Raw genomic sequence first — 12602 nt, 5'->3', positions numbered from 1 at the left:
AAAACATTTTAGATGTGATTAGGAAGCTACAATAAAACATCATTCCAAGAAAAAAGTAGAAGTAGGCAAGGAGGATGCAAGCACAGAAAAAGAGAAAAGAGCATAGAATATTTGGGCCAAATTCATTCTTTCTCTAAATCCACAGCTTCAATGCTATTAGTACAGAAATTATTTTTGGCTTTAAGATAGAAAACTAAAACCACTTCAGATTTTATTTCTTTAGTTGCTGCGGTGATGTCTCCATTCATATTCCATTTAGACCTAGGGTGACAAATCTATATGAACTTGCACAGATATAAAAAGAGATGCGTAGATTTGCATGAGAAATTCAAGGGTTTAAAATGTTTTAAAAACAGTTGAGATTTGATTTTAAGCCAAAGGGAAGTTGTGTCTACCACTCCAAGTCAGCTCTAGTGAGGGAATTTGGAGATGAGAATAATCTATAACTGATGAAGGATCTCTTGGTCTGATTAGTATCCTGAAACAGACTTAGACTTGAGGTTTGTTGGTTCAGTAACTAGGGTTGAAAGCTTCTGAAATTCAATCATCATATTAAAGGCAGCTAGAACAATGCAGATTTCTATTATTTGTTAATCATTTACAATATACTAAGTTTCATTTAAAATAAAAAACAAAAACCACAAAAACATACAGGCTACCTATTGGTATATGCATGTAAATACATCTTTGCCTCAGGAACTCTGGCTGCTATTTCAGTATACAATAACAAACATATTACCTTCCCTATCCTAAAAAGTTCAAAAAAATAAAAATCTTGAACCAAAGTCTACTGTTTAAACTTTTTTTTCTAGTAATAGTGTAACAGTTGTAATAATAGCAATGAGGAATTTATTTGTGAACTATCAGGCTATCAAGTTTTTCTGAAGCATAGGGTGAAAGGTCAAAAACTTTCACGTCCTCAGAAATTGCATACTATGCACATCCTGCAAAAAGCAGCAGAGAGCAAAAAAAATAGGGTTGCTACTTCTTTTGTACTGATCTGAGAAAGGAACAGGAGTGGTACTGCCTGTTCATTTGCTTGCTTTCTTATTTTGCTGAAATTACAGGCAACAATGTAAAACCAGTACCCATAAAAAGGCCAAAAAAAAAAAAAGAAAGAACAGAGAAAATAGTGGAAAACATCTCTCAGATTTTCAGTATGAATGCCTATGTTTTCATTTTCTTCCCATATGTAGGTCTGATTTATTCATTTGTGCAGTATGTTTTTTCACTTACAAAAGTAACTAGCTGACTGCTCATAGTAGCAATATTGTTTGATAAAACACAAGTGTTTTTCTACTTTCCTAAAGCACACACCCTCTTTTTAAGTTTTCTTCAAAGAAACCTTGCAGTCCAGTACCTTTTCACAACTCACCTGCCATTTTTCCCCCTAACTTATCTGCTTTCAAATACACAGTCTTATTCACCTCTGTCTTGTTAGCTTTCAATCTTAAATAATTCTACTCACTCTTTTCTTTCCTAATATCCCATACTCCTCAGCTCAAACATCTGATTGTTTTAAATGCTAGCTTTACCTAAGTGCTATGTTGTTTCTATGAGGAAAAGGGAATAAAAGGAAACAGAAACAAAAAAGCAAACTGCTGTTTTCTAAAGAACTTTGTGTTATTGCTAACAGCTCTTTTAGTTTGCTGGCAAATAATTCAAAAGTAGTGTTTACACTTTCAAACCCAGAAAATACCTGGTAAGTAAGTGCCTAGGATAAATTAGTTCCTAGAGAAATCCAAAAGTAGAAAGCTCTAGGAAGACCCTTATTTAAAAGGACAGGCATGCTGTAATAAATAATCTCTTGTTTTACCTAAAATTTTTTGTATTCCTATACTCTTACTTTTGATCCCAAACTTTTTCTTTTGCATGTTTTAGAATATTACACAGATTTACACTTACGAATTGTGCTAGCTATCCTGTTTCTCACAATGGAAAACTAAAATTTGAAAAGTTTAATTTCATTTAACATGAGCATTATGGTACTGCAAATTATTCATTTAAGCAGGAAAACCTGAGACCCACAGGCCAATACTTCCACAACCCTGCTGATGGGTGCTTTCCAGCTTGAAGAAATTCCGTTTCATAACTCCATTTGTTTCCTGCCATTTAGCCAACTTTCCACTTATTATATGCCTCCACGCCTTAATATTAACTTCCAGTGCAGAACACTGTAAATTATTTTCTGAAAAATCAAAGCATATGATGGCCACTGTATCTCCTTTGTCTTCTTTGGCAGTGACTGCCTCAAAGAATTCCAGCGAAATATTGAAGCATGACCAGCCCTTCCTGAATCCCATACAGCTATTCTCAGTCAAGCTGTGTTTTCTAATGTTTCCCTATCTGAACCTTGAAATTAGTTTCTGGAGATCTCTGCTAAGTTTTCTGCAGTTTCCTAGCATATCTTTGTAAACAGCAGAGGAAAGTAAACCTGTAAGGTCTGCTGAAACCTTTCCATTTCTACACGTTTCTCAAAATAGGAATGTAAAAATATTAACATTTTTTCAAGATCCCAAAATATGTGCATGTTTCATACAGGAAGATTTTCCTACCCTCACATTGTGCTACATAAATTCTTCAGAGTGCCAGGCTGTGCAGGGGAAAGGAAATGGGGTGTTACAGAACTCAGATAATTTGATTGGGCTTGTATGTACTTTGATCACTTGCCCACTCATATACCTTAGCCTTTTTAATCTCAAAATTACATTCTATACCAAACTTAAAATCTATTCAGTTTCTAAACTTCAATTTCAAAAATAAATTTTAAATCTAGACTTCACAAAAATAATTTGTACTTGTCCGATGCTCTTCCTCTGTAGATTTTTTTTAGCACTTCACAAACTAAAAGAGATGAGCCTTATACCTGTTCTACAAATAAAAAATTGAAGAAAAATGATGTGCACAATGACATGTTGAATCAGGAAAAGACAAGCCAAGATGTTATGGTTCCTGCCTCCTGTACCTCATTAATTCTGTACAATACCTCCCTATCGGCTTAACAAAACCTGTCTTTAGTACAGTGTCGAAACTTTAACTAAACTATCATAACTGGTTTTGCTCTGTTAAAAATTAGTTTAGATGTAAATAATTTCATTGCCAGGCAGTGGGTACCCCAGCACACTGCTGATAATAAAACAAAGTCCTAGTGGTATTTAATGTATTATTCAAGCAAGAACTTTGGCAGCCCACTACATACAACTTCATTTCCTCAGTTACTACCTAACTCCCCAAAACCAGTATTTTTTGATTTGTGTAGTCATAGACAAATATGGCTAGATTGCCTTCCTCAGCTAGGAAGTTCATATTCACTGTTCCATGAGAAATTCCTAGCTCAAGTTTAGCACGATGACTACATGCAAAGCTTCACACTTTTTCATGGTTGCTTATCTATCTTCCCTACCCTATAACAGAAGTGTCAATTTATTCTACTACACTACAGCTCTGAATGATTGTGCTTTGCAGGGAATTAAAAAGAGGGCATTTCTTACAAGTAAAGAATTATTAGGTGTCTTTTTTTTTTTCTCCTTCTTTCTTGATACCATCTTGAATGTCCAATTTTAGGTTGCTAATAAGTTAGACAGGAGTTGAGAGATGTAGATGTATAAACAAATTTAAAATCCTATCACGACTGTAGCCAATGGTCATTAGAAGAAGTTGAACTCCTAATGATGAACATAATGCATAGGAGTCAAGGGTAGATAAAGCTGGGAGAGAGGACATAAGATTTTAAATCTTTATTCAAGGCTTGTGCATACACTTTGTTCTCTGTTTTACAGTGAAGGAATTCAGATGTTGGTTAAACCTAGACTGTAGGCAAATAAAAAGCAGTCCTAAATTTTGACCCTCCTAAATGGACCGTTTATATCAGCACATAAATAAATGTGCATACCTGAATTAATGATGCTTTAATTTAATCCTGCTTTCTTTGTTCACTTTTAAAGTCTCTGTTTTGTTACCCAGCATGCTGTGGATTTTTCTGATTGCTGTTTCATACTTAGAAAATCAGGGAACCAAGAGTTTTTAGTTTTACTGTTTAATTTTTCCTTATATCATGTCCTCAATGCTCTCTTTAATACAGCATTTTGCAACAAAGCTCATATAGTTTTAAAATCTCTCTTAATTTTGTAACCCTGCCCAAGCAACCATCCAAAAGATCACAGCCCAGCTATGGCTTTACATTAAAATTATGAAAAAGGAGGAATTTCAACATAAATCCAGGAGAAACCTGTTGGTTTTAACTTTGTATCTGTTTGGAAATGAAATCTAAGGAACAAATCAGGATATAAAGCTATGAAAACTAAACCAAAGGAAAATGTGCTTATGAGTTTTTACAACGTGAAGTTTCATAAAATTGTAGTTCAAAAAATTATCCTGTTGCTTCATTTTAAATCAAGAGATTAAACTGTGATTGTATGCATGCTTATATGCATAACTCAGTAAAAAGGTAACAAATCACCACCAGAAACCCCAGAACAATTTATATATAACTAGTATACACATGTATTTGCCTTCTTCCCATTTGACCTCCCACCATTGCTATCCATACCTTCATGCCATTTTACCATTATTCTTTTTTATCACTATTCTATTCTATTCAGCTACTCTAACTAGTATGGCTTCTAGCTGTACATACTAGTCATTCACTGGGATAAGCTAGCATGAGCTCTGTGTCCTTGTAGACAAGTAAGTTGGCTGAATCAAAGGTGAAAGAACTGACTGCAGGATACAAATGCTAAGTGAATTTTCTAGTACATAAATGTTCTTACAGATTCTGTACTTATTTGGAAATTCATCATTATGAGTATATTCTTTTAGGTCACTTAGTCCCAGAAATACAGGTCTAAAAACTTAAGAGGAGAATGGCAAAGAAAGTAGTCTGGCACCTAAAAAGAGGTGTTGAAGTTCATGATAACCCTCAGACACAGACACCAATTTCTCAGGCTGACTTTTTGTACTCTTTTTTTTCCCTCAGCTGCAGAACTGTTAGGGCTTTGTGTACATCCAGAGAGCAGTAAATGCTTTCTGAATTTAACTGAGTGGCAATATCTTGCCTCTCTGCAAGACAAAGCCTCCAGCTGAGCTCCAAGATCAAAGCACGTGAGACCTGCTAACTCACAACTGCTGTTATCTTCCAGCTCAGCACCAACTCCACTACCTGCCATTCACAGCCAGCCTTAAAGCTCAACATATTGGTTGCTAGTCCCTCCTCTAAACACCTGACTGCCTCAGGCAGACTGCTCCATAAAGGAAGGCAAGTGTGGAGCCAAGAGTCACAGATAGGCATGCAGTGGTGGCAACCTTACTAAAAAGGAGCCAGGAAGTCAAGTCAGCAATTCAGTCAGGATCAGGTCTGGAGACAGTACCAAGATCAGTCACAGTCCAGTGATCATCCAGCAGGTCCCTAGTGATGAGCCAGGTCTGAGGTTAAGTCAAGCCAGCAGGTGAGGATGAGGGTGAGAACCAGGGAGGTACAAGACTGGCAGCAAGCGCAATTGCTCAGGCAGGGGCCAAGCACAAGAATTTCAGGTTTAAAGCCACCCCCAAGTGAAGGAGGGGGAGCTCCCACTGAGGGTCCTTAGCAGCAAGCAACTCCTGGACAAGAGATCTTAGCTGGCCTCTAATCACCAGCTGAAAGGGGTCCTGACAGCCCGTTACTGCAGGCAAGCTCAACAGCCACAAACAGCAAATCCTGTGTTTGAAAAAAAAAGGACAAGCTAGGTACTTACATCTAGGAGATGGTTTTGGCTGGAAAATTCATCTCCCCTAAGGTTTCACATGTAAGCTCGTAAGAATCATGGAAAAGGGGAATTTTAAACACAAACTTTTCTCAGTTGCTTAACTTAGGCTCTACCATTTCAGCTCGCTGGCTGTTGTGAAGTCTGTTCCTGTAAGACAATGATCCTTGTGAACTAATAAACCATGAACTTCATCAACTATGTTCAGATTCCTCTCCTGGTTCTGGCACTTAAAACTTCATCATATCAACACTGACTGCCTTTGTGTGACTCTAGTCCTTACTACACAAGTAAACTGGAGCCACAAAAATACGCAAGTTGGTTAGTCTCTCCAGCATGCACCAAAGGGGCTAGAATCTGTTTAGTTAAGTGATAAAGGGAAGAGTTCAGCAGCCAGCCATTTCTATTTGGATTTAAAAAAAAAAAAAATCTTTAAAATTCAAGGATCTTAAAGACATTAATGAAATATTATTAAATATTTTAAACTCTCTGTAAGGGGATATATTATGTTTGTAATGAAAACCTGTATTCACAAATTTGGATTTTGCAGTCTGAACCTTGGAAGTTTAATTAGAGGCTTGCTAAATTCTGTTTCTGGTACTAAAGTGTGGATTTTATTTAAAAAATCCTGGTTTATGGAAAAAAGAAAGCACTAATAAAAAGTAATTTCATTTGGCAAATCATCGATCTCGTTCATCTCATTGTGTCCAATAAGGTGGAAATAATTACACAAGGTGTTAAAAATCCTTGCTCCCTCTAAGTCATTAGAGTTTTATTCTTGTTTTCTCTAAGTTAGGATTTGATCCCAGTAGTGTAGGGATCAGTTTATATTAATGAATTACAATAGCGATTTTAATTTGATCAAGTTCTATGAGACTACCATTTGATTGCTTCATTCATTGAGGTATCACTGCCAGCCAAAACGCCTCTTTGCCTCTTCGCCTCTTCGCATATTCTTTCTCATGTTCGGATATGTGCTATGAAAACAGACAAAGCTATTTCTGGCAACTACACAAGCTATGCAAGAAAAGAGTTCTGTATCACTTCCATTAAAGAACTTCCCCTTTCTTACCCATTCTGTGCACGCTACGGGAGTCAATTGTCAAGGTAACTCAAATCTCCTCAGATCAATGGTCTCCCTTATTGGAGCCTCTCCAGCACAGAAGTTTCCTGACTCATCTTTTTACCCTTCCTTGGAGGTCTGTAACAATTTCCTATAAATGTTTTACTACTTCTTTTAGCTACATTTTGTGTTTGTCACATTAGGTAACCCACATATGTAATCTTACTCAAAATACCACAACCTCTAACTACATCGCCACATCACTTCCCATGTTCTGAATTTGCCTCTGGTAAATTGTATACTCTGTTATTTAATATTAATATTTTAATATTAAACCATTTAACCAAGAGCCAGTCATGTTTCTACTTTAAATGTTTACTGTTTTGTTCTAAAGCATCACTTCATGTTCCTCACATTTTCACACAGATTCTCTTCATAAAAGAAAGCGAATTTCCTTTCTCTAGGCAACGCTTTCTATCTATATCATTCACTTCAACAACTTAAAAAATTACTTATCCTTTAAAAGTTGGCTAATCTCTCTCCCATCTTTCACTACCTATCCTTTTGCTAAAACAACACACATAAAATTGAATACTAAAATTACAAGACTATTTCCCTGCTAATTTCTTATACAGATACGGCCTGTCAGTTCTAGATGACTTTGGATCAGCCCCAAACAAAAGAAAATATTCTGGGTAGTATAATCCTGCATGGAACAATGCGACCTGTATAAAAAATCACTTACTGAATCACCAGTACCTCTTTCCACTCCTAGGAGATCTCCCATCGAAGCAATGCCTGAATTAGTGTAGAGTGATTTGTGGCTTTCCAGCTGTCATTCATTAATTCTTAGGAAATACAATATACAATACAATAGTACTCAGCCTGAGGTTGTAGTCTGCAATGTCTTAGGAAGAGTGCAATTTGCCTGCTGAATGTTCTTTAAAATAGTTTTCAAACAATAACCGTAGCCCATTATTTCTATAACCCCTCAAACACATTTCACTCCTGATGAAATACTGTGTCGGACGCACAGACCCATAAAGGAGGAAGGGTAAGGAATTGCGTCCATGGAGAGTCTGGTCTATGAAACAAACTGCTGAGCTGAAGACAAGAGGTTTTACTCCAGTACTTTGCCATTAGTGTTTCTTTGGCAGAGAGGAAAGCACAGGCAAGCCTGACAGCAGGGGCTAGAAGTGACCTGGGCACTCTGATCCACTGGCTTTGGCACTTTACCATCCAGCTGACCTGCAAAAGTTGCCTTGTTTTAGAAACAGTATTGCTTAGCTATAATGCACCACTAGCTGCCTCGTTTCTTTGACCAGAGACGTGACGTACCGGCCCCGTTTGAGGATCCAAGAGCCTGGGGACCTACCTTTAGAGCAAGCCAAGGAGCTGCTTGCACAAAGTCAGTCAGAGAGACTGTGTAATGCCTGCTTCATCAAGGACTTTTGGCAAAATCTATGACAAGTTCAGCTCAGCCAAAAACACCGCACTTTTAGACATGCACTGTAGCAGAACTTGAGCACATAGGGAAGTCTTCTGGTGGGTCTCAGGCACCCCTGGCTTCCCAGAAATCTGAGAAGGCTGCATAGGGATTTTTTTTTAGGTCTATTGCTCTCTTGAATTTACATGTTAGTTAGCCTGAACTGCACATTGGGTACCTAAGAGTTTTTTTCCCCTTTAACTCTTCCACAGTTGATTTAAGAAGTAAATAAAAAGATAAGAGCAGGAGGTAAACCTGAAACAAGAATCACAACAAATACTGGGGTTAACAAAGCATAGCCATCGTTCAGTGTTTAGTAGGCACCATGACAGCAATTATTTTAAGGAAGGATTTGAAAAACAATGCTTCAAGTATTTTTATGGCGAACTCCTCCCATGCTCAGGGGTTTTCATGCCTTTAGCTATTACATCTGCAACTGAAGCTAACTGTGAAATTAGCAATTTATTTATCCCATGGTACATACACACACATTTGCAACAGTAAAAGTGAGTAAGGGTCAATACTGAACACTGTGAGTAAAAGTTAGAACCTTTTTTACCAGATTTTGTCATTCAGTATTTAATCAAATACCTGCAGAGATTCCCCTATTGAAACATTTCCCTGTTCCTTCTTGTTGCTTATTTCACTAATACTGTTAGCACACTGCTGTTATTTCTGAACAACATAATACGAGCTCTGCCAAAATAACGTCAGGACAAAGGAAAGTTGACCTTAAAAATGGCTGCCTGAGTTGCAAGGAAGCAGAAGATGCCATTAAGTATAGAACAGAACAATAAAGGCCTATGATTTTTAAACAGGTTTTGATTCTGTAACATTTAGTAAAAATAGGTCTCCTTAGGAATGCATATACACATTAAGATATTTTTCAAGATTATATCATTACAAAAACTACATTAGAACTTGTAGTCGGTTTCTTGTATTGTGTCCTATTTTTAAAAATATATAAACACAAAAGGAAAAATCTCTCTTATGGAAATTAACTATTCTGATTATTTAGCCACAGATTTGAAAGAAGATTAAATAGGATATAAAGTTGCTAATCTTATTTGGAAGGTATAATTGATAAACAAAAAAGCATACTGAAGGCATGTTAACAGTGATAAAATTATCTAGACCACTGTCTGTGTACATAATTACCAATAATTCAGATTTATCCATCTGAAATCAAGATGTAATTATGTATTATTCTATTTTATATTTAGACACCTCTATAAAATAGAAATTTTAGTTTAGTGAACAATGAACGTACAGATGTTCCTAAGAAAAGCGGAATCTGAGACATCAGAAAAAAATTATATTTTAGCTCCCTCATTCATCCAAAATCAATGGAATATAATAATCACCACTGTTTCTTAGTGATTTTGTCTGGAGTTGAAGATAATAAGTAGATAAGAACTGAAATTTTCTTGCAAAAGCAACAGCAGTAATACCTGTAGACAATCCAATGTGTGAGCAATACTTTCTGAAAGTTTAGTGAGTGCCTCTTTCCATTTCTAGTAATTTCTTTAAGGCTGTAATTTTTTAAAATTGTGCATTTGAATTAAACTAAGACTACTACTATCACATCTATAAAATAAGAACCTGAGTTACCTGTATGGCTGTGAGGATATTGGCTAACGCCTGGCCATACGTGTCATGACAGTGAACAGCAAGAGCACTCAGAGGAATTTCTTTCATAACAGCTTCCAACATTCTTTTCATACTTCCAGGAGTCCCCACACCAATTGTGTCCCCCAGAGAGATTTCATAACAGCCCATACTGTACAGCCGTTTAGATACCTGATTAGAAACAGAGAAGCATGAAAAGGTCAAGATGAAAGAATATAAAATAGGGTCAAGAACATACATTAAAAAGGACACATTTCTGTACAGGTTTCAGGTTTTGACCCACCGAGGTGGACCTATGCATCAGAAACCCTCTATTCATTCTTGAAAATTGTCACCCAAGAAGAACATCCCATAGATCCTCTTATTTTAAATTTATAGTTCTGCTTCTGTACATGGAATAACCAACCAAGCCAAATCCATCAAAAACTTGCCTTTTGACTCTCCCACAGAATCCAAATAAGCAAGATTTTACACTATGAATTAAGTTTCTGTCAAGCCCTTTCCCAACATTTTCCTCCCTCTGGGGATTTCCCAGCTGTTTGGTTTTCTCCGTGTACTTTCCAGCTTACAAGTTGTGCAGGGTAAAGACCTGCCCTTTTGTTTGCTTACTACGCGGAGCCAAGAACATGGCTGAACTAAGACAATAAATAATTAACAAGAAGCCTGATTTTGCTTTCTCTTGGCACTGAAAACATCAATGAAAACTGAAGTTTTAACATGTTGTAGTTAATATTAATTTTGCTTGCTTTTCATGAAATCAAACATTAAAACGCTAACAAAGCAAAACTGTAACTTAATTAACATTCTAGTCCTTAAGTTTTAATTTTTTTCTTAATACCAAACAAAACCCTATCCAAATAGTTCTTTGCTTATGTAAGTAGAGCCCTAAATGTTTTTGGAGTTACGTCTTTGAGGAGTTCTTTGTATGAGTAAGAGATTTGAGGTCTGGCTTCATGTTTGTATGGAGAGAGACATACACTCAGAAGCACAAAATTATGTTCGCGCCAAAGGTATTGCTTTAGAAATTGAATGTAGGATCTTTCCATCTTAGTTTTGTTGAATTTATTTGGAAGGGGTTTCACCTTATTTTCAGTTGCTAAGTATGTTTGTCCCCTTTAGCCTTCCCCACTGTGTATCAGCAATCCTGAAAGACCACTCCACTGGAACAGAATCCCAAACTGGAAATTAACTGTTTAGAAATGAAAAAATACGACCCTTTTCCAAGACATCTTCAGTTGCACTGCACTCTGCTGTTAAAGCAATTCCAGGACTTCATCAGTGGGATTGCTGTGAATATGTCTGAGGAAGCTGACAAAGTGCTGCACCAGCAGTCTCGGAAGTGCTGGATTAATATTGCTGTTCACTTAATTCAAAGAACAGCTGAAAAAGAACTTCAAGTAGTCCGAATCATTCTGCTTAAAGCTTGGAAGTACTATGACTATTGTAAAGGTAGTAAAACTCTTTCTGCTTTAAAGTCAAAGAGCCCCTGGTTCACATCAACATAAATTCAATACATGCTTTTAGAAAAGGACATTCACCAGATTGCAAAAAAGATTCTATCTTGCAGCATATTTTTATATCATCAACACAGGGCAGGTGTTTTAACTGGACTACTGTTGTAAGAAAAAAAAAAATCATCTGCAGTTAGTGGTAGATTACCTCTAGTTAATCCCCAAACTTCAGTTTTTGTTTAAGATCAGGGTAAAAGAGACAGACTGCATTTTTTTGTCATGTTCTTTTTCATTCATGATTCAAAGTTTTTCTAGATGAGCATTTTAGTGATGACAAAGAGACTATATAAACTGCTAGAAATCATGTTGCATTCACTTCTTTCCCATGCTCAGTCCTTAGGTCTTTCAGCTTCTGAAAATAAAGTCCTGAAAGATGAAAGAAGAAAGGGGGAAGTTCTGCTAACAAGCTGAGCATCATCACTGACTTGTCATGATCTAACCTTAAAGTGACCCTTAAGAAGAGTTCTATATTTAATTTCAAGAAGAATGTGCATGCTTGGAAGCTGAATGAGAGTTTTTCATATTGGATTTTCTATCCTACCATAGTAGGAGGCAGCCCATTAGTTATAGTGTTGTAAGTTTTCTATGTGGATTTTTGGGAGGAGGGTGGGGGAGAAGAGAACACACTGTTTTGTCAGTGTAATCAGAATGTGATTACGAGCTTGCAGCTTTGTTGATTGAACAGGGTTGTGTTCTGCACCATTGAGCCGTTTTACTATGCATGAGTCTTGCGCTATTCCCCTCAGGAGCACTGCCCTGACACCAGGCATTGATCAAAATGGGAGTTGGTGACCCAACACTGCAACCCCTTAGGCATGTGAACAATCCTACTGCTGGAAATAATATCTAAAACTATACTCTTAAACTGAATACAAAAGGTCATAATAGAGTTACAGATGATTTTAAGCGAATAAGAACATAAAAACACACTGCAGTCCTTGTGCTGTAAGGGAAACTTTGTAATAATCCAACAGCATTCAAATAAAATAGGCAAATTTTCTGTAGCCTGATCAGCCTGTATGATGGATAATACTTACATGAATTCATTTCTCTAGGTTAAAAGGAAGCTAAGGAAAGAAAGAAGCAGGCAGAAAGATAAAAACAGCCAAGTATATGACTGGAAGACAATGGAGAACACAACTGGCTTCAAGGATGTTATATGGTGCTTCCAAAAA

At 36.7% G+C, this 12602-nt stretch overlaps 1 protein-coding gene across 1 annotated transcript in view; it reads right to left on the bottom strand.

The window, feature by feature from the left end:
* HMGCLL1 (3-hydroxymethyl-3-methylglutaryl-CoA lyase-like 1) overlaps positions 1-12602 on the bottom strand; it is a 56785-nt gene that overhangs the window by 21818 nt on the left and 22365 nt on the right. The window contains exon 5 of the mRNA XM_009333177.1: positions 9899-10087. Within this exon, the coding sequence (XP_009331452.1) occupies positions 9899-10087 (189 nt within the window). The remainder of the gene's footprint in view (positions 1-9898; positions 10088-12602) is intronic.

This window comes from Pygoscelis adeliae, unplaced genomic scaffold (genome assembly GCF_000699105.1).
Source record: "Pygoscelis adeliae isolate BGI_AS28 unplaced genomic scaffold, ASM69910v1 Scaffold57, whole genome shotgun sequence".
Classification (NCBI taxonomy): domain Eukaryota; kingdom Metazoa; phylum Chordata; class Aves; order Sphenisciformes; family Spheniscidae; genus Pygoscelis; species Pygoscelis adeliae.
Note: the sequence above shows the minus strand (reverse complement) of the source record. Positions and strands in the feature narration are given on the sequence as shown.